The following is a 23,527-nucleotide window of genomic DNA, read 5'->3' on the forward strand; positions in this document are numbered from 1 at the left end:
TTCATAGTAGAAAACCCTAGGGGAAAAGATTCATGACATTACAGTGGGTAGTGATTTTAGGGGTCTGACACCATAAACACAGGCAACAAAAGAGTAAATAGGTAAGTTGAACTTCATCTAAACTATATAAAAAGGATTGTATATCATGACCAAGTGGAATTTATCTCAGGAATGTAATGCTGTTTTAACATCAGAAAATCAATAATATAATACACCATATCAGTAAATAAAGAACAAGAAAATGCATGATCATCCCAATAGATGCAGAGAAAGCATTTAGGAAAATCCAACACCCTTCGTAATAAAAACACACCACAACTAGGAATAGATAGGAACTTCCTCAACTTCATAAAGGGCAATTATGAAACCCGCCATTAGCATTACACTTAACTCTCACAATTCCATAATCAAAAAAATCTTACAGCTCTGGAAATAAAATTTACCCAATTTTAATAATTGGCAAAAAAAATCTGAAATGTATTTCTACAACGAAGATATACAAATGGCCATCAACTCCATGAAAAGATGCTCAACATCATTAACTACCAGGGAAGTACAGATCAAAACTGCATTGAGATATAATTTCATACCCACTAAGTTGTCCATAATCAAAACAATAGATAATAACAAGTGTTCATGAGCATGTCGGAGAAATTAGAACCCCCATATACTGCCGGTAGGAATGTAAGGTGTAGTCACTCTGGATAACAGTCTGGCACTTCCTCAAATGGTTAAACGTACGATTCAGAAATTGCAGTCCTAGGTGTATATACATAGGAGAAAACACATATTCACAAAAAGCATGTTCATAAATGTTAATAGCAGCATATCTGCAACAGCAAAAATCTGGAAACAACTAAAATGTCCATCAACTCATGAACAAAAAAAATGTGATCTGCATATATACAATAGAATATTATTTGGCAATCAAAAAAATGAAGTGCTCACACATGCTGTTACATGCATGAACCTTGAAAACATCAGGAGTGAAGGGAGCTAATCACAAAAGACCACAAACATTATGATTCTCTTTATACAAAATGTCCGGAACACACAAACCTATAGAGATAGGAAGTGCATTACAGGTTGCCTGAGGCTGGAGGGGGTGGGTGTATTAACGAGAGATGTCTATGTGACACAGGCTCTTTTCCAACTAGTGAAAGTGATCTAAGGTTGATTGTGGTGTTGGATGCATAGCTCTGAAAAGCCATGGAATTGCACACTTTAAATGAGGGGATTGTATGATATGTGAATAATATTTCAGTAAAACTGTAAAAAAGAAAAAGAAGATATGCTCAACATATTCATTAGGAATATGCAAATTAAACAACAATGAGAAAACACTACACATCTTTTTTAATGGCTAAAATATATATACATTTTTAAATCTGATAATACCAAGAGCTGGAGAGGAAGTAAGGCAGTTACAAAACTCCTACAGGTGTGGACGCGGTTTGGCAAACATTATTACAGACATAATGTATTTAACTCTAGTTATTTATTCATGGGCCTGTGTTCTTGATGGACGGAAGTCTCTGAAGGAAGGCTCTGACATTTATTGCCCTCCATGTCCCTACAGCCCAGCTCCGTGCTCCTTGGTGAGTTGCTGCTAATAAATGCACTTGGAATTGGGCTAAATCAGACTACGGCCACACACTTAGAAGCCAAATCTGGATTCCGTCCAGTCTCTATTATTGCCTACACAGGAAGGTCTGCACACAAAGGCCAGGACCATGGTTTGGTCCCAGATGGACAAAGCCTGCATGGAAGCAAGGCCACATAAATCCATTCCCAGCAAAGTGCCTGCACGTGACAGGCACACCATGCATGTATGCTGGATCCTTTTGTTTATGATGAAGGTAAAACAAGACTGACGGTTTAGTTATTTTAATTTTATGCACTGACAAATTTTTTTCCACTAAGTTCTGAAGAATAGATACACAGTGTCCCATAAACACACATTGGTTCTTTTCAAGCCAGGATAAGACTCTAAACTTTTCATTCTGACCTGTACTCACTTATGCCCCTCACTGTACACTTGGACCTCCTCGCTAGCTTCAGTCTCTTGCTATTCAGTGTTTAACACAAGGAATGGTGGCATTGTTCCTCCGGCAGAAATGCGGGAGACCACTCTGTACTTACAGCCTCCTCCGGGAGGATGTCCTGCAGGCCTGTGGTTCTGCAGCTCTAACTTGGTCCCAGGGGCAATGTGAGATTTCTTGTTGGAATCTTGCAAAAGCATCAAAAACACCTTTTTGAAAATGAAGAAAGAGCTATATGTTATTTTATGAACCTTTCCACATTGCATTTCTTTTCTTTTGCCTCAATTGCCCAGTTAGATCATGACAACACACCCTACACACCCCATATATTTCATTTAGTCGTGCATTTAATTGGCATAATTCTAAAGCTACTAGTTGCTGGCAGCTAACCAGTTGTTGGCAAGCTGGCTGACAGGCTGCCCATAGGCTGAATGCAAAGATGAGGGAACTTGACTGTGAACCTCCAGATCCTTACACGCAGGCAGAGGCTGGTCAAATCCATAGGCAGCAGTAGGCAGAGAGGGGACAGGAAATAACACAGTGTATCCGATTCAACTCAATGTGACTCACACAATAAACTTGTGGTGCTCACAGTTTATTTGGGGTAGCTGGGATCTCATATATAAAAATCCACATTGAATATGTGCTCTCCATGGGCTATGAGGTACCATGTTGCCAAAGAAATTAATTTAAACAACTTGCTTGAAGTCACTATTTAGTGCTGGAAATAGAAGTTCAACCTCCATTTATTGAAAGCCAAAGACTAGGACCAAATTAGCAAAACTAACATGAAGAAGCAAGAAAGGGAGCCAAGACAGGGAGAGATGGGCAAGGCCACTGAGCTACACTCGGAGGCCTGGCAGGGCTTTATGGAGAGATGGGGCAAGAATCCATAACATAAACATTGGGCAGAGCACAAAGAGCATTAAAATCAAAGACAATGAGCTCTGCAGCAACACGGCACAGTGATTCAGGGCTGAGGCGCCAGTCCTAACTGCCTCCACTCCTGGCAACGTGTGGGCCGGCCCTGCATCTGCGAGCACAGGACTTCACCACCCAGAGTTCCGGCTGCCTCGTCTGCAAAACAGGGCTGATGATGGTGACAGTAACTAAAGGTCAGCAGATGATGGCTATAAAGTGCCAGGCACAGACTCTGGAAGCACGCAGTAGGTCTTCCATTATTCATGCGGTTAGCCAAGATTCATTGGATGTCCTCTGCAGACCATGCACCAAGCTAGGCACTGCGTGTGGCCTCTCTCCCCTTTGGCATCTTCCATGCCTGTGCCTCCATCACTCCCTCCCATGCACACATCCAGAAGGATCCAGGTTCCCGGCTGTGGCTCTCTCTAAGCAACTCCTGCTGGACAAGTCTCATTGCCCATCCAGCTGGGACCTCAACTCAATGTGTCCACACTGAGGACCCTCCCTCACTTCTGACTTCAGGACACAACATCACCATTCTGATTCCCTCAAATAAGCAAAAATGCACTGACCATCTCTAGGTGATCCTGAGGAGCCACCAACCCATAGCGGAAGACAGGGAGAGGGCACCAGAGAGAAGCAGCAATGAGTAAGCAAGCCTGAAGGAGAGGCAGGCAATCTCTCTGTATGTAATTAATTAGTTTGCATGGAATCCAACTGAGCAAAACCTGTATGCTTAGCACTGGTGAAGGGTCAGGACATTTAATTAGATCAGATGGAGTCACCTTCATTTGAAAGATAACCCTTTGCTGATTCCCAGGAAAGCCTCAAGGAAAAGCTGCAAAACTCACTACTATTGCTGCTACAAATGATAACAATAACACTAATTATAACAATTTCAGAGTATGTGTCAGCCCATGTGATCTTAGACAAACCATTTTGTCACTCTGTGACCTAGTTTCCTCACGTGATAAAAGTCACAAATAAGACATATTATAGGATTGTTTCAAAAATTAAGTGCATTTATGTATAAGCCATGAGAACAATGCCTGGCATGTAGCAAGCTGGCAAGGTCTGCTCTTAAGAGCAGCCAGAGGAGGAGGAGGAAGTGTTCTGGGATATGTCTGGTGCGTTTCATCATGTAATTCTCAAAGCAACCCAGTAAGATAAGCACTTTATCCCCACTTAAGATGAGAGCACTGAGGCTCAGTGTGATAAGTCTTCACTGAGCTCGTTTATAGGGAATGCAATTAGAAATAATAGAAATAATGCAAATCAAGAATTATTTATTGAGTGAAGATTTTCTTTTTTATCATATTCTAAATGGAATTTTTATGTAATGGTCACATGTAACTGAATATAGCAAGCATACCTTAATAATGAAGGCATTCTTGATAACAATCCTCATCTATCCTTTTAAATTTTCCTTCTCCCCTCTCATAAAAAGGCTGTGTGTGAGTGGATGCATGTGTGAACATGTGTGAATGTGTATGTGTACATAGGTGTGTGTACACACCTGTGCATGCGTGTGTTGGACGAGAAAACAGAGTAAGGGCAGAGTTTTTGCCCTCAATAATCTCACAGATCAGTGGAGATATGATCAATTATGATACCGCTCTAAGTATCAGGGTACAGCGTGTCTGGGAATTCTGGAACTTTGCATTGAAAGGCAAAAGGCAAGTCTAAGACCATAAGAATGTTATGAGCGCCATCTGGGGGCCACTCACCCTAACTGCAGGCATATCACCCAAGAGGCTCTGAGAATACGGGAAAATGTCAAAGCAGCACAATTAACAGAAAGGGCAAATAAAGGTCACATTTTTGAAAAGCAATACATCATTGATCATTGTAGTCCAAGGTTTGTGTCTTGATTGCGGAATTTACCCTTGTTATTTGGGGCCATAATTATCATACTAAATGGAAACAGATGGCAATTGTAAAACTCCCCTTGGCAAGTGCCCCACGGAATCCTAACGTCCAGAATAGAACATTATCCAGGAGTTTAATGACATGAAATTTGTAAGAAAATTCCTAGAATTCCAATGAATTTGGGAAATGGATGTTCCACATTATAGTTTAATATACAACAGTAAGTCTTCACTTAACATTGTCAATAAGATCTTAGAAACTGTGACTTCAAGGGAAAAGATGTAGAGAGGATCCTTGAATAAAATCATTTCATTCAGCATTGTTCTGTTATAATGCCGATGAGAGAAAAGTACTGTTTTTGTTATATACGGTTTTAAGTAACCATTTCCAAGAACCTACAAATGATGTTACATGAGGACTTACTGTATTCTTTATTGTCTAATACATATTTTCCAGCAAAAGTTTACATCAATATTTGTACTTAAAAGCCAAATCTTCAAAAAAAAAATTTTCATGTAATTGACATACGGAAACATTTGCTTTGTTTCATTGGACAATTATGAGGAGATGCAAAACACTACAAAGATAATCTCATTATAGAAAAGACTATGAGAGTCCTGATCAACGCATATAAACAACCCCTCAAAAGAGACAGAAATAAAACTTGAGCCACTGCAGAGGAACTTATTTGAATGCAGGATAAACACATACTGTCCCAGCTACACTTTCCACAGTTTAAGAAGAATGTTGTGTTTGTGCATTTGGTACCAAATGACATTATTTATACACAGATGTTCCTTGTGTTTTGCTGTTTTTTTCTATCACTTTTAACTAAATATAGGCCATAAGCCAATTAAAATGGATCCAATAAGAGCTACACCTGTCCATTTTTATACAACAGGAGTAAGACACTGTCTTCAGTTTTATGTTTTGAACTTCACTGGAATTAGCTCAGGCCTCTCAAGTCAAAGCACAATCAAACTGGTCAGCTATTCCTATTAATTTTTAAGTAAATTTATCACACAAAATGAGTAAGAATGAAACAAGAAGTGATGAAATTAAATCTTAAGGACACTAACTAGCATGGAAATAATTTCTAATTTAACAAAAATATGGCTTTAAAGGCAATGCCTGGGGTATTCCTACTTTGTCTTTTCAAGGAAGAGTAAATTAAAAATTTGGGGGATTCTGCATTTGAGGACTCATGTCTTCTTAATTTAAAAGAGCTGCAAGGCCTAAGCATTTGTGATGGCCCAGTGAGTGTCATCCCAACACTGATTGTGCCATCAATCCCTCAGCCTGGCGTGCTCTGGCCCATCCTCCTGTGCTCTCTGTTTAAAAGGACATTGTCAAGGAGTGTTGGACCCCAGAAGTGATCCACACTTAAAGTGTCAGTTTGATGGACTGTATCCTGGAGGCCGTCAGTGCAAGGTGCCTTTTTGCTTAGATGCTAGAGAAATTTATGAAGCTGACCAAACTTCTGCAAGACAATGACAATAGAGTCCAGCTGAGTGATGACATGAGCAGAGGAAGAATTTCTAAACTTTGACCAAAACGTAACATATGATGTATTATTTCAGTTTCCCCAAAGGGATTGTTTTTAACAGAAGCAGAAGATCATGCCATGCGAAAAGCTCTTAGCTGATAAGAAACACAAGAGGTACTGGCACTTTCTTTCCAAATACAGGACTTTGGGCAGAGCTGGCCCGAGATGTGCCACATGGTGCACACAGCAAGATTTTATCATTTTGTAGGAACTTGTGAGTTCTCTGTTGCAGCTGTAACACATTACCACAAACATGGTGGTTTAAGATGACACATTTATTATCTTATGATTCTGAATGTAGAATCCTAAAATGAACCTCACTGGACTAAAATCAAGGGAGAATACATTCCCTGGACTTTTTCAGCTTCTAGTGACCACCAGTAGCTTTGGGCTGACGGCCCCATCCTCCACCTTCAAGGCGCATCATGACATCACCTTCCTCCTGTCTAACCCTCCCTTATCCCTCTCATGTGGGCTCTTTTGATTCCACCAAGCCCACCCAGATGATCCTGGATTACCTTCCTGTCACAAGCCCTATACAGGTAACATTTAAAGGCTCCATGGACTAGGACGTGGACATCTTTGGGGAACATTATTCAGCCTGTCACAGGACTATCACACCATCAGTACATCATCTTTGAAACAAGGGCATTTGATTTGATGTGTCCCTGGACACTCCAAAGACAGTAAAAATCAGAAGGTAGAGTAGAAAATTTTGGAGTCCAACACAATTAAATTCCAGTTTCTGACTGTGGCAACTCAGTAGCTTTTTCAGATTAAGTCTCTCAGTCTACATATCTATACAAGGGGAAGATTAAATGAGGTAAGATATGAAAAGGATAACTCTACTTTATGCTGGGGGTCTATGACATCCTACAATACTGTTTTATAAACAATGAATGCAAAAAATGTGTCACAGCACTCCAGTCTGAACAATTGGTAGCACAACCAGTGTTTAGAAGACACCGGGCTGTCTTAAATGCTTAGACTATGAGGCCATTTTAAATTAGGAAGACCTAAGCCCCAAAACGAAGACTACCCAAAATATTGAATGTATCATTCTTCGGGGAAAAAGAACACGATGTGACATGAGAGAGAGAGAACAGCTTTTCAAAAGAGTTAATTAATGCCTGCTTCCTCCTCTGCCCTCCTCCCTCTTTCTTCCCCTCCCCACTGCGTTTTGTTTTCTGGCACCAGATTAAGGCTTGGGGCCAGCACGAAGCGGGCAGTGCTGGCCAGGTTCCCACAGAGGGCACGTGGGCAGGGTGCAGCACCGAGGCCTTGGGCCATGAGCTGCACCCGTGAGGACTGAGCAAGTACAGTCGGGTTTAAAGTCAGGTTTCTCGTGATCAGAGAAAGGAGGTACAAATAAGGAAAAAAGAAACGCTAAACAAAAGCTGTGTTATTGGGTTAAATTTAGAGATTCCATGTGGAGGTGAATTCCTGGTTTTCATTGTTTAGATAGAAAGAGACAAAAACAGAGGTGAGTCTCTCGCCTTCTCCACGAGGGACCTGAGAGCAGCAACACCCCGGCCACCGTGGGCACGGGAAGCAGCCGGGACTTCTTGGAGCAGTGGCTGATTCCAGAGCCGGGCTGGGAAAGTGCAAGAGGATCCCAGAGCATCCTGTGTCAGGAAGTAGGAAAATACTGAAAGAATAGGGGGCCATGCGTTACGAGCCACGGAAGCCAGCGTGAAGGAGCTCCCGTGGCTCCTCCTGGTCCGACTGGAGCATGAACGTAAGTGACGACCAGGACGAACTGTAGCTCATTGAGCAGAACAGGAAGCCACGAGTCACTACTAACGGAAGCAAGTGAGTGGGGGGAAGGGAAAGTTCTTCCCTACTGGATAACACCAACTAAAACACAGAATGAATGACGGACTTAGAAAACTCCCACTTGGCAAATGCCATGGTAATAATTAATCCCGGCAAGGTGCATCAGAGCGAGCTGAAACTGGTGGTTGAAAAAGTGGAATCTAGAGAGCCCCAAGGTATGTCCTCAAAAAACAATAAGAAAGAGAAAAGGAAATTAACTTCAGGAAAGCCTGGCAGACACCCCTTTAGCTGGGCGATCGAAGTTCTCCCCACCAGCTGTGGGGCAGATCAGCCTCGGGGCTGACAGTCGGGACCAGTGGGACACAGCATCTCTCCTGGAATATTCCAGCTGAAAATCAACACACAAATCACATCCAATCACAACAAAGTGGAGCAAACCGTACTGAAGGTCATTGTGCAAAAATACTGCTCTGGAATCTTCAAGAATATTGAGGTCATGAAAGTCAAGGAAACTGAAGAATTTTTGCACATTGACGGTGACATGCAACTAAGTGCTGCTCGTGACCCTGGACTCGATCCTTTTGCTCTTAGGGACCAATAAATAAACAAATAAAAAGATCAAGCCTTACTCCCAGGCTTCACCTCTTCACGCTGTGTAGGATGGGGCAGCTCAGTTCATGCTCCCAAGGAACCAGCACCCACAACCCTCGTGCAGAGGCACAAAGGGAACCCAAAACTGGTACTTAGCAAGCTGGGTGGGAAAAAACTGCTCAGCTCACTCTGGCAATCTAACCTTTCTAGCACACTACTAAAAACTACAAAATTATTAAAAATACACTACTAAAATTCACTCTGTTTGCATTTTGCCAGAAAATGTTGTCTTGGCTTCAGAGATTGATGCCAATGTACTTCATGTGCACAGCCAAGCCCTGCAGGCCGCCTTCGTCCCCAGCCCCACACAGAGTAAATACTGTGCCTCGCCAGCATCTTCCTTGGGTCCAAGCATGAGAGTAGAAAGTGTAAATGCCTTAATAAAATTGGTGACCCACACCATTCAGTTTTAAATCTCAACGTCACTGGCATGGGTGCGGATCTGGAGACCATGATTTGTAAGAAATTAATTGCAGTTTAAAAATGAAATCTGCTTTGTAGCTTCAAAGTGAGAAGAGTTCATTGGCAGGCCCTCCTCACCCCAGTAAAGTCATCAGGCAAAATGCAGACGAGCAAAGAGACAAGCACGCACAGTGCTGTCAGCCACGCTGACTATGGATCAATAATAGACATACGAAAGGAAGTCAATGCTTTCCAAGTGTGAAGAGACAAAATTGGATAGACTATACCAAGCAAAGGAAAGTTCTTTAAAGGCATCTTTTTCCAATTTAAGCTATCTTTCTCCAACACATCTAATATAATATTATATTATATTTTGTTAGATCTCATGTATAATTTTATATATCTCAGATCCTTTGCCTGTGGTTCCCCTTAAGACAGATAACTTATTTTGTAGCATCTGTGCGTGTGTGAAAGAGAAAAAGAACGATATATGAGATCTGGTAAATCAATATTTATTTAGGACCTATTATGTAAATAATAGCAAAGCATGTACTAAATGTAGAAAGTAGCAATTATGGCAAGAAATCGAAGAAACACGTACTAAATCTGCAAAGTAATTGAACAACTTATTCTCTTGCTCCTTGTTCATCTTGTTTTTAGGGTAACTAACAGCAAGAACATGAATCTTGGATTTAAAAAAAAGAAAACTTGCAGGGGTAACATGGAAGAATTGTTCTTTTAAGATGGCAGTGGGGATGGAACCCTCTGTAATTTGATTGTGATGCTGGTTCCACAACTCTATATATCTGTCAAACTCATAGAGTGGGTTTTACTATATAAAATTTAATTTTATTAAATAAATAAATATAGGTGTGTATTTTAAGAAAAGAAGGCAAAGAGGAGGACTATTGAGAAATTTCCAGAAGGAATACAAATGGGTAAAGTATAAATATAAATGTGTTGCTGAAGAAAGGTGAACACTAAACAGAAATAGAAATATTTAAGGAATATAGCGTAAAAATTTCTTAGAAGTTGCTCTATAATGGAACATATACTGTAACATTTAAAATATAGATAGATTAAAGTACAGCACTGTTTAATCTCAGAATTGCACGTGTATTATGGACATAAATAGCAGTAAAAATATCGATATGTCCTCATATTAGTGTTATATCCAGCAATTTGTAATCTGCACTCAGTACTAATTATATTATGTAACCCAAACAAAAACTGTGTGTTGAAGATAGGGAATATATTCCTATTTTCATGATGAGAAAAATAAAGTTAGCAAAGAATTCTTAAAATTTAACAATAAGAAAGCAAACAGCCAAACAGCCGGATTAAAAAATGGGCCAAAGACCTCAACAGACACTTCACTAAAGAATGTATTCAGATGGAAAATGTGCATATGAAAAGATGCCCCACATCATATGTCTTCAGGGAAATACAAATTACACCAACAGTGAGATACCACTACCCATCTATTGGAATGTTTCAAATCTAACAGGGACGGAAGGGGAACAACCAAACCTTCGCAAGGATATAGAGCGACAGGAATTCTCATTCACTGCTGGTGGGAATGCAAAATGGTACAGCTGCCCTACAAGATAGTTTGGCGGTTTCTTACAAAACTAAAGATATTCTTACTGTATAACCCAGCAATTGCATTCCTAGGTATTTGCCAAAATGAGTTGAAAACTTTGGTCCGTACAAAACCCTGCCCACGAATATTTATAGCAGCTTTGCTCACAATTGCCAAAACTTGGAAGCAACCAAGATAACCTTCGGTAAGTGGATGGATGAATAAACTGTGGTATATCCAGACAGAGCAATATTATTCAGTGCTAAGAAGAAATAAGCTCTCAAGCCATAAAATGATATGAAGGAAACATAAAGGCATGTTACTAAGAGAAAAAAGTCAATCTGAAAAGGCCACAAAGATTGTATGATTCCCAATTCTGCAACATTCTGGAAAAGTTAAAACTATGGAGGAAGTAAAAAAATCAGTGGTTGCTAAGGTTTAGGAGGAGGGATGAACAGGCAGAGCACAGGGATTTTTAGGGCAGGAAACTATTCCATATGACACTAATAGACATATGGAATTACTCATTTGTCCAGACCTATAGAATGTACGTCTCTAAGACTGACCCATAAGGTGACCTATAGACTCTGTGTGACAATGCTGTGTCAGTGTAGGTTGGTCCACGGCAACAAATGTGCCCCTCTGTGGGGGATATTGATGGTGGGGGAGGCTGGGGGCAAGAGGGGAGGACATAGGGATCTTTTGCACCTTCTGCTCAATTTTGCTGCAAAGCTAAAACTGCTCTAAAATAAATAGCTTTAAAAAATACATTTAAAAAAATGAAGTTTAGCCTGGGTGATTCGTCCAGGTTCACCCTGACAGGAAGTGATGAAACTAAACACAGAGTCAGGGTCCCCCCTCAGGCCAGGCCCTCCCACCAACCACAGTGGGGGTTTGAGGGCAGGTCGGCAGGGGACTGGTTGGGGAATCTTAAATGCGAACGGAAGGCCCTGGGCTGGTTTAGAAACGATGACGAGTTGAGGCATATGAGAAAAAGCGTCCCGGGCACAAAAGTGTGCGATCGTTTTGGGAGTCCATGACGACACTGCCACAGATGGAGGTTCGTACCGGGCCGGTGGACCCAGTTGCACTGCCAGGAATCGGTCTACAGCGACGCTGGGGGACCTGTTCACGGGCCTTTGTGGCACCTTATTGGTTAAATCGAAATGCTGGAAACAAACCCAAGTGCCTTACAACTGCATGATGGCAACTTCATAAGAGAAATTGTGTCACTGTGAAAAGATGATAATGAGAAATATGGAAACTGCCTAAGTGAGAAATGGGTAACTCCTGTTAAAAAATCACACATGCAAGGAGGGTTCAAATCTGGTTTACAATCCTGGGCATAAGGCCTGGCAGTACAGCAAGTTCTGAACAGCCGCCCCACTCTCCCAGCGGGGGTGGGGAGGGGCAGGCGGGAGAAAGAGGCACAGGTGGGATGGCCTGGGGGTGGGAAGAAGGGACAGCCCCCCACCCTCCCACACAGCGCCCGCACCTGCACCTCCGGGCCTGGTCCACTCTGCTGTGCGGGACAGCCCGGCAGGAGGATCCCGCGGCCAGCGGGGAGGCGCAGCGAGGACGCCCCCCGACGGGACACTGCTGGGCCCGGCTGCTCCTGGGACTTCTGCGAGTCCCGAGTCCCAGTCAGGCTGAGTCCCGGCCTCGCCTGCCTGTCCCGCGCTATGCTGGGGGTTCCTTCCCATCAGCGCCGTTCTGTGGCTCTTCCCATGACGCCCAGCCTGTAGCTGAGGGCGCTGAGCTGGGAGGCTGCCGGTGTGGGGTCGCTTCCCGCCCAGGGACTGAGTACCCGGTGGCACCCAGAGCGCTCAGGGGCAGTCCCGCGGGCTCTGTCCAGGCCTGGCTCTCCGAGGTGGGTCGTCAGCACCCCAGGGGGTGTGAGAGGAGAACAGGGAAGCCTCAGTTTCTTTTTCTGGGTAGACCCCATAAGAAGTTAAGAATTCCTCATTTTCTCAGATGCTGATGGGCATTGGGGTCCTCGGTCGGCCTCTCTGGCCACAGTGACAGCTCCTTCAGTTTCAGCAGGTTATGCTTTGTTGTGGCCCCTTTAAGTGGATTTTTAAATTGATTTATCTAGGTTTTACTATTAAATGAAATAAGGTTTATAAAGGAGACACATGGCTTAAAAAGATTCTGCAGATAACAGCAGTAGCACAAGCACAAGCCAACACCTGAATGCAGGGCTGCTGTTTCTTCCTCCTGCCAGCTTTTTGTTTAAACCTCAGATGCGACTGAAAATCAGCCAGGCCTGATGCAGGGAGGGATGGGAGGGAGGAAGGAAGAGAGGGAGGGAGGGAGGAAGAGAGGGAGGGAGGGAGGGTAAGAAAGGAGAAAAAGGAAGAAAAGAAAGAGAAAAGGAGGAAGGAGAGAGAGAGAGATGGAGGGAAGGGAGCAGGCAGGAAGTAAATTACTAACAATATTGAAGTATCTTATTTTTATAAACCATGGTATGAATAAGCCTCTACCTGAATATATATTTTGCCTTGAGATATTATTGATTGGTCCTACAAGCCACAATGATTAACAAAACCTTTTAGGAACTAAACATCTGCCCAAACATAAAGATGTTCCTCCCTGTTTGTTTGTTTTTTTTCCTGTGATGTTTAAATTCATAAAATGTTCAAGCCAAACATTCCACACAATTACACTCTTTTTATTGATAAATATTAAAAGGATTCCTGAGGTTTCTTATTTTGTTAGCAATAGATAAAATGCCACTTACATAAAGGAAACACCAACTCTTCCTGCCATGTATGTTGAATTGTAAATAAGTAAATATACCTACATTGAGGGTGAACACATTATTCTGTCGATAAGTATGCTTCATCCAAAAACTTTGATAGAACATGTTCAATTTATCTGTATGAGATCCAAACAATTAATAAACCACCTGATTAACCCGGTGAAGAATTAGAGAGACAGACATAACAAGCTTTTTCATAACTTCTCCTTACAATCCAAAAGAAATTATTTTACTTTTACTTTTCAAGTGACCCAGGATGGCGAAACAACTTTTGAAGGTGGTACTCTTTACGTCTGCAGGGAAACTGACTCATGCCAGTTGACAGTTCCCAACTATACAAACTATCAGCTTTCTAATGTATTGTTTGGACTTGGTATCCACATTTCAGAAATTAGTGACAAGTGGTGTCTGACATAACTGCATTGGAGTCTGGTGCTTTTGTTAGCTGTAAACCTATATTCATGAAGAATTCCAAACACATCCTAACTCATGCAATCAGGGAAGAAGAGGCTTAGGACATTTCCTGTCCTTCTACATTGGCACAGGGAAAATTATTATCCCACAAAAATCCCTGAAGAAAAGATGCCCTTTTGGGATCAGAGATGTGGTTTCATACCACTGTTACTACAAAGCTATGGCAGCAATGTCTCATGCCATGCCACTGTAGGTCAGAGAAATCATTGCATTTTAGACCGACTAGTTTGTTCCAGGCATTTAACCATGGTTGTTATTCCTTGGAATAATCACATCAATTGTTTAGAATTTTCCATTTTAAAGATCAAAAAACTGGCACCAGGCGTAGTGGTGTGCACCTATAGTCCCAGCTACTCAGGAGGCTGAGGCAGGAGGATCTCTTGAGTCCAGAAGTTCCAGGCCAGCCTGGACAATATAGTGAGACCCCCTCCCTGTCTCTAAAAAAAAAAATTTTATATAAAGATGAAAAAATTGAGGCTTACAAGAGCTGAGTGATTTATTCAAGCTTCTAGAGCTCAGGAGGGTGAAAGATTTGAATTCAGAACTTTCTAGGACACAGCTCACACACTTTCCATTGTAACATGCTACTCCCAGAGGCTAGATGAACCTTTGGATATGTTCTGCACAGAATTCATTCAGAAAATATTTATTAAGCAACCACTAGAGCTAGCAACTGCCTTGGACACTGCAGGTGTGGAGGTGAGCAGAGAAGATACAAGCTCTTGTGGAACTCGGCTTGCACACTGCTACCCATAACAAGCTGGGACATGAGTCATTCAAGAAAGCTACAGACTGCAGGGAGAGGGAGGGGATGGAAGTGAATTGATGCTGAGGAATCTGGGACTGTGCTGTGGAGACTTGAAGAAGGAAAGTAGGAGATGGCCAGACAGTAAAAGATGAAGTGACTTTGCATTCTTTGGCTTTAAAAAACAGCTCAGATCCATCATGTGTGTATTAGGCTGCTTTTTGTTTGTCTCTGTGCACCCTGACTTGCTCTGTTACAAAGAGCACGGTGGAGGTAGTGGGAATTCAGGCCCTGGTGGTCTGTGGAATCCAGAGCATCACCCACAAAGACAAGGGCATGTCTGGAGAACTGGGCTAACCACTAGAAAACCCCACTTTGAGTATAGCTCCATCACCCATGACCTTGGTGGTTTGGGGTAAAGAATTTAGCCCGTCTGAGCCTCAGCTTCCTCAACCTTAAAATAGAAATGACAAGTTACAGAATTTCAAGGGAACCAAATACATGCTACATATAAAAGCATTTTGTAATATTATAGTTTTATGTGTTGCAATATGTTATGATGACTTATTCCAGACAAAGGTTGTGATGGCTGCTGTCTACTTGAGACCACACTGATTGATCACACAAGGGTCGCCTTTCCTCCGGCGTCACTAACCCGGTGATGTGCCCTCAGCCCCAAATCCATCCCCAAACACAACTGAATGTTCAGACTTTGACTTTCTAAAAGTCAAAACATTTTACTTCCCATGGTTATTTTTAAATATTGTTTCAGATTCTAAATGTCAACTGCTAATTAAGAACCTGATCAGGCACTATTGCTATTCCTGGGTAATTTAGAGAAATAGTCCAAAATTCTTTCCAGATTTTTTTTTTAATTTGTACCATTTATTTTTAAAAAATCTGAAGCACTTTATATAAGTGATAGCAACGTAAAATTAAAATACAATTATGGCTCACACCTCAAGAACCCCAAAGAGGGCTTGCATTAGGCCGGGTTACACAACACAGCAACTTCCTCCTGCAGGAATTGCCTGATTCTGACTCTGGTTGATCGTACACTATGAAGAAACCACACTGAGTAGTTGGTCTCACCCAGCTCAGTCCCAGGTAGAGGAGAGGTGGGATCTGGGGGTGGGAGCTCACCAGGGGTCAGCAGTGCTCACATGCTGAACCCTCTCACACCTGGCTCACCCAGCATGGGCCCAGAGGCTCCCGGACAGCAGCCCGTAGAGAAGAGGAGGGCACCTCCCCGTGTGGAACTAGGACAGCAACCGTCCACTATGGGAAATAGTGGTGTAGACAGGTAACGATTCTGGATTAAAGATACCAAAGTTCTCAAATGTAAGAATGCTCTTTCCCTTAAATAACAATAGTCACCTGTCAGGTGTGTTAGTTCAGTTATTGGCTTCCACTGTGGCTGACACTGATCAGAACTTGAACGTAAATAAAAACGCACAGTGTTCTCCATCTCCTCCCTTTCACCTACATCTCTTCATTGAATGTAGAATGGCTAAAAAAGCATAAATAATAAAAGCATGCTTCAGCATTCCTCAGTACCTCTTCTAAGGTGGTGTCTGAGATCCCATAGCCCGTCAGGTGCAGATGATGGAGGTTGTGATCCAGGGCCTGGAAGAGCCCTTTGAAGCAGGTCTTGTCCGCGTCCTTGGGAATGGTGTAGGTCAGCTCACCCCCACTGCTGTCTTTGAGAAATGCTTGTGGAATATAGATCTGTATCAGGGACGTCACACAAGCCACGTCCTTTGGATCATGGGCCTCCAGAACAGAAGGCTATCAAAACAAAAAAACACCAAAAAAACAGTAAGGAATGTCAATTCAAATATATATCAATTGACTTCATGTATATCCATAGGCAAATTATTTTTAAATTCCACTTTAAAGATTAAATGAAACACCACATTTAGGCAATAGGCATCTCAATGATACATTGTGGGTTTTTTTCTTTCTTTTTTAAAATATAAATCTACAGTGATAAACCGGGCAAGGCCACACCTGCATGTGCCTCTTGGGTACTGGGCATGCCATGGCCAGCCCCCAGGGATCTGTTCATGCCCTCATGAAGTGCCCCCCACCCCTGCAGGTCCCCTGGGAGAATCACAGGACTCTGGCCTAGCAATTGCACTACAGAAACGGGGCTGGGTCTGCTCAAAAGGGAGACGAGGGTCCCCAGCTGCAGAGGAAAGGAGCCGTCTCAGAATGGTAAGATACTCACCCTGAATTAGAGAGGAAGCAAACAGGAACCTTGGCTCACAGGTCAAGGGCAGACTTTATGAGAGCCACCAAGGGTCAGATTCAGTCATCAAGAGTGAGGAGGTGCCTCCTCTACCCCTGTCCCAACCCCAGAGCCACCACCACCTGCCCCAGTTGACACAAGGCAATGATAACTACAGATGTGCGGGTGTGACAGGTCCACCCTGCTTGCTCTGTGCCCTCACACTTTGCTTCTGCATTAGGGCAAAGTTTTAGCCTCCTAAATGGAGCATCATTGTCAGAAAAGTATTTCTAGAACACATGAGTCATGATACTTCCTGACCCAGATGCTCACAGCAGCTCCTACTAACGATCAGGTAATTCTGACCCTTCATGTATTTCTTTATCAAAATGCACCCTTGGGTTCCCAGAGGACAGCTCCCTTTGCTCAGCCCTGGGGGGACTGACTTTGGCATCTGAGCCGTTGTACACAGGAGGCCTCTAATGACATGTTGTTATTATCTAATTGTCATAGTTTGTTTCTTATGCCACAGATAGGTGTGGGACTTCCCCAATGAAGCAAAGTGGTTGTACTTCTTACCTGCTTTGTGAGTGTCAGGCTGAGCCCCCGGCCATACACCTCCTTCAGGCAGGATGGGGGACCGTAGCACCTGAGCCGGCCCTGCTGGAGGATGGCCACGTGGTCACCGAGCACTTCAGCCTCATCCAGGTGGTGAGTGGTGAAGATGATCGTGCGACCTGGGTCCAAGCACAGAGCACATCAGCACTGGCATGACAAAGGCCCCGACGAGAACCATCCACGCTTTCCTTGGAATGGTAGGTCCAGGACACAATTTGAAACTCGTCACCAATTTTTAAGTTGAAACAAATTGAAATGGGTCCTGCAGAAACGACTTAGCTGAGGACACTTTGCAAATTAGAGACCCTGAAAGACTTCTCTATACAGTTGTTTCTACAAATCTCCCCCGCTCAGGAGCCAAAGGGGCCACTCTGGCAGACACTAAGGGCGAAACCGAGAAACGAAACACAGAGTCCTTGTGCACAGCCACCTGCTCCCCAAGACTCAGAGGCAGATCACTGAATGGATGTAGAGAAGAAATTTAAAAAATATATAAAAGCTACATAGGCATCTCTCTCTTCCCCCTGATACTGAACTCCTCCTGAGTCCTCTTCAGATGACAACCTCTTGTGTACTTAGGGAGAAGGCTTTATTCTATGGAAAGTCTATTGCATAAGAAAATCAGCACTGTGTTAACGCAGAAATTGATCAGAAAAAAAAAAAAAAAGATGTCTGAAAAGGCCATGGTATATATTGATGCCCTTTGCAATCAGGCATGATGTGACCACATGTAGTCATTCATCAAATGTAGCAGGATCAGAACATACACTACCTCCCTGGGAAAGCCCACAGCAGCCGTGACCCACAGACAGCATGGTGGGAGGCGGGTGGGGGAGCTGGGGCACAGGCGGCGCTTGGCCTTTTCAGGCGGAAGATGTCACTGAGCCCAGTGTCCCAGTGTCCATGTCCACTCGTTGCAGAAACAAGTGTTAGGCTCAAATGTGTCCTCTATGAATTCTAGCACCGTGTCATGTTTTATGACCTTTGCTCGGGGAGAAAAAGCCCCAGATTTACCTTAGGAGAGCAGAGGCCAGAGAAGCTAAAAGATGTTTTGGTAAAGTTGACTTCAGTTATGTAAAGGGAAGATGTTACTGCTTGTAGCTTCTACGCTCCCCATTGGCTTACACTGAGCCCCATTCAACCGTTCTATTTTATTGAGCAGAGATAAACACATTGATTGACTGTAACCGCAAAAGCAAATTTCCGGAGAGAAGGCTAAACATGTTTTTAACTCTACTCAATTAAATGTTGGAGGCGATGGATATGCTAATTACCCTGATTTGATCATTATACATTGTATACATCAAAATATCACACTGTACCCATAAACATGTACAATTATTGTGTGGCAATTAAAAACAAAATACAGGTAAATAATAAAAATAATAATAATAATACCAATAGAAGAGAAGAATTAAGACCAGGATTTTTAATTTGTTAAAAAAAAAAGAGGGCGGAGTGGTGGTGACGGCCTGAATCTACGCGGCCTGAATCTACGCTCCCGGGAAGGAAGGCATCAATCCGGACCTGCCACAACGCTAGAAGACCGCTCCCACACAGGAACAGCGGTGTGAATCCACGGAGAATCAGCGTGGGACAAACAGAGCGAGTGAGGTCTGAGGTGAACGAAAATTGGGAACGCGGGACAGACACTAGCCAGCAGAGCGCGGGTCGGGTACACCCGCCCCCAGCCGGGGTGGGTGCAGCCTCTCGGGAAAGCGGCTAGCCCTCCGCTCCCAATTGAACAGAGCCCTGACCCAGGCCAGCGCAGAATCACTGAGGGATACGTGGCACATTGCAGACAGGAGGCTTTTATGCGAAATTACCTTAGAACCTGGGGGATCTCAGCTGAGACAGCGCTTGGCGAGGAGGGACGGATCTGCCCCAGGGCGGAAAAACACAAAAGACTCCCGGACAGCAAATAGCATTGTACCCCCTGCTGCTTTTTTCGGCAGTTCTCCAGCCGGTCACCCCCAGTGCGTGTCCTTGCTGGCCAGCCCCCGGGCAGTGGCGGTCTCTGCCTGCCGGGGAGCCGGTCCCCTCCAGCCCCGGAGCTCGGCAGGCGCCATCTTGAAAGCGAGGGCGAAACCGCTCGGGAGCCAAAAAGTGCCCAGCGGCTCTTTCTGCCCGTGCTGCCTTTTTCGGCAGTTCTCCAGCCGGTGACCCCCGGTGCGCGTCCTTGCTCGCCAGCCCCCGGGCAGTGGCGGTCTCTGCCTGCCGGGGAGCCGGTCTCCTCCAGCCCCGGAGCTCGGCAGGCGCCATCTTGAAAGCGAGGGCGAAACCGCTCGGGAGCCATAAAGTGCCGAGCGGCTCTCTCTGCCCGGCGCCCTCCACTGGTCTCTGAACCAACGCCAGGAGTGCGGGATATGCCGGGGCCGCGCTCGGGGTGAAGGGGCAGAGCTGCGCTAAGGCATTAAAAAAAAAAAATAAAAGAAGAATAGGCTCGCCGAACTGTATATTTTATTCTTGGTAAATTTCTTCTGGGTTTTGTTTGTTTGTGTTTGTGTTTGTTTTGGGGGGGGTTTGTTTTGTTTTGTTTTTTTTCCTTTTCTTTTTCTTTTTTTTTCTGGCGGCTCACGAGCCGGACAGCCTCGGCGGGCACCTTTGCCCTCTGGGCCTCTGGCTGCCGCGCCTTTTTGAGCGCAGAGGTTGGATCCCCACCACCCTCGGAGCTGTGCGGCCGCGCAGAAGCCATCTTGAAATCCACTGCGAAACCGCCCGGGACCCAGCCGGGCGGGCGTGAAGGGGCGGAGCTGCGCTAAGGCGTAAAAACAAAAACATCTAATGGCCACTCCGGACCCAGCCGAGCGGAAGTGAAGGGGCGGAGCTGTGCTAAGGCGTAAAACAAACAAACAAACAAAAAAACTTTGAGTCGCTGAATTATATACTTCAGATTTGTGTATCTTTCTGCCTTGCGGTGTGGTGAGGTGCTATGTAGTTTGTTTTTGTTCATTTTTGTTGGCGTTTTTGGTGTTTTTTGGTTTGGCTTTTTGCGTTTCTTTTCTTTTTTTTTCTTTTTTATTTTCTTTCTTTTTCTTCTTTTTTTTCTTTTCTCTTTCGTTTTCTCCTCTTTCTTTTCTTTCTTTCCTTTTCTTTTTTCCTTTTTTTTTTTTTTCTCTTTCTCCTCTCTTTTCGCCTTCTAACTGGGGACCCATGGTGAGCTTCGGAATGGGCCAGGTCCCTGGCTCTAGTACATACCGGATCCTGAGCAGTCACCCCCAGGGCCAGCGACCTGCGGGCATGCAATCGCCATTCTAGGGCCCACAGCCAAGTCACTGCGAAGCAATAGGGTACCAAGAGGCTCCCTGGACGGCCCTCTCCCCTGGTCCATGGACATTATATAGGGTCCCCGCCCAAGTGTAAACACTGAATACTTCTCCAGAAGCGAGAGTGTGGAACCTGATCCCTGGGGACATTGGGCCAAGACAGACTTTTGCCCGTGGGAGCTACAGCAACTGGGGCGCTGAGCAAGCGAGGTCACCATCCTCTCCCCATAGCTAGTATCTTGCCTGCAGATAGAGACAGAAACCTCCGCTATAGAGGAAGAACCAAAGGGAAACAAACAAACAAACAAACAAAGAGAATTTCGGTCTACTATTAGTGTGGACCCTGCCTGCCTTCTGAAAGACCACAACACAGTGTCCTAACTCGCCAAAGCGGTCTTGGATGACTCCAATCCTCTAAGATTGGACCCATCAGAATCAGTCCCCCAACGGAAACAGAAAAATCTCTAAACAATACACAACAGTCTCCCCCTCTTGCCAAAAGAAGCAACATACCTAGACTGTTTCACAGCCTAAGAATAGAGCACAAAGAGTCCTGTTAACCAGACTAAATCTATAAGTAAAGATCCAACGATAAATCTAGATGGGAAGGGCCCAGCGAAAAAACACGGAGAGCACAAGGAATCAAATGGAAAGCTCATCCCCAAAGAGAAATACCAGCTCCCAACCATTTGACACAAACCAAACTCAAAACACCAACATGTCACAGGAAGAATTCCAATTATGGATTATAAACAAGCTGAGTAATATACAAGAATCAATGGATAAACAACACAAGGAAAACACAAAAAAAATGCAGGATTTGGAGGAAAAATTCACTAAAGAAATTGAAATATTGAAGAAAAACCAAACTGAACTCCTAGAAGTGAAGAATTCACTCAGAGAGCTACAAAACACTGTGGAAAGTCTCAAGAGCAGGGTAGAGCAAACAGAGGAAAGAATCTCAGAAATTGAAGATAACTCCTTCCAACTAAATAAGTCAGTCACAGAGATAGATCGAAAAAGTAAGAGAAATGATCTGAGTCTTCAAGAAATGTGGGATTATGTGAAGAAACCTAACTTGAGAGTTATTGGCATTCCTGAGGGTGAAGAAGATAATAAGCAAGGGTTGGACAAGCTATTTGAAGACATAATCGAGGAAAATTTTCCAGGCCTTGCCAATACTCTAGACATACAGATCCAAGAAGCTCAAAGGACCCCTGGGAGATTCATAGCAAATAGGAAAACACCACGCCACGTAGTCATCAGGCTGACCAAAATATCCACTAAAGAGTCACTTCTCCGAGCTGTAAGGAGAAAGAAACAAGTAACTTACAAAGGAAAACCCATCAGAATTACGCCAGATTTCTCAGCTGAAACCTTACAAGCAAGAAGAGGTTGGGGCCCCATTTTCACGCTTCTGAAACAGAATAATGCCCAGCCTAGAATCTTGTACCCAGCTAAGCTAAGTTTTCTATACGAAGGAGAAATCAAGACATTCTCAGATAAACAAAGGTTGAGGGAATTCACCAAGACAAGACCAGCCCTCCAAGAAGTACTCAAAAGAGAATTACACACGGATCAGCACAAGAAAGATTCACGAATGTAAAACTACTCAAGAGCTAAAGATCAAATTCCAGATACCACAATGGTCCAGGAGAGAAAACATCACAATGAAGATCTACCCAACAAGCTGAACAAAAAACTGTCTCACTTATCAGTTTTCTCAATAAATGTGAATGGCTTGAACTCCCCGCTCAAGAGACATAGACTGGCCCAATGGATAAAAAAACACAATCCAAGTATCTGCTCTCTTCAAGAAACTCACCTAACCTGCAAAGATGCATTTAGACTGAAAATAAAAGGATGGAAATCGATATTTCAAGCAAATGGTAACCAAAAGAAAGCTGGTGTGGCAATCTTAATTTCCAATAACTTAGCTTTCAAATCAACAAAAATAATAAAAGACAAAGATGGCTACTACATACTGATTAAAGGCACAATTCATCAAGAAGCCATGACTATACTCAATATATATGCACCCAACCTAGGTGCACCTAGATTCATAAAGCAAACCCTACTAGATCTCAACCAAATGATAGATAACAATACTGTAATAGCTGGAGACTTTAACACCCCACTGACAGTACAGGACAGATCCTCTAAACAGAAAATAAACAAAGACATAATGGACCTAAATAGAATGCTAGAACAAATGGGCATGGCTGACATCTATAGGACATTCTACCCAAAGTCCACAGAATATACATTCTTCTCATCAGCTCACGGGACATTCTCTAAGATTGACCATGTCCTAGGACATAAATCATGTCTTAAAAAATTCAAAAAAATAGAAATTATACCATGCATCTTCTCAGATCACAGCGGAATAAAAGTAACAATGATCACAAACAGAAACCCTCACTCTTACTCAAAGTCATGGAAGCTAATTAACCTTCTCCTGAATAATTATTCTATAAAAGAAGAAATCAAGATGGAAATCAAAAATTTCTTTGAATTAAATGACAATCGAGATACAACTTATCAAAATCTATGGGATGCAGCTAAAGCAGTCCTGAGAGGAAAATTCATATCCATAAATGCCTATATCAAAAAGACAGAAAACATGCAAATAGACAACCTAACA

General features: G+C 43.4%; 1 protein-coding gene across 1 annotated transcript in view; it reads right to left on the minus strand.

The window, feature by feature from the left end:
- The window catches only part of ABCA13 (ATP binding cassette subfamily A member 13), a 459,896-nt gene that overhangs the window by 200,243 nt on the left and 236,126 nt on the right, over window positions 1-23,527 (minus strand). The window contains 3 exon segments of the mRNA XM_069462020.1: window positions 2,143-2,251; window positions 16,327-16,557; window positions 17,579-17,736. Of these exon segments, the coding sequence (XP_069318121.1) occupies window positions 2,143-2,251; window positions 16,327-16,557; window positions 17,579-17,736 (498 nt within the window).

This window comes from Eulemur rufifrons, chromosome 29, assembly GCF_041146395.1.
Source record: "Eulemur rufifrons isolate Redbay chromosome 29, OSU_ERuf_1, whole genome shotgun sequence".
Classification (NCBI taxonomy): domain Eukaryota; kingdom Metazoa; phylum Chordata; class Mammalia; order Primates; family Lemuridae; genus Eulemur; species Eulemur rufifrons.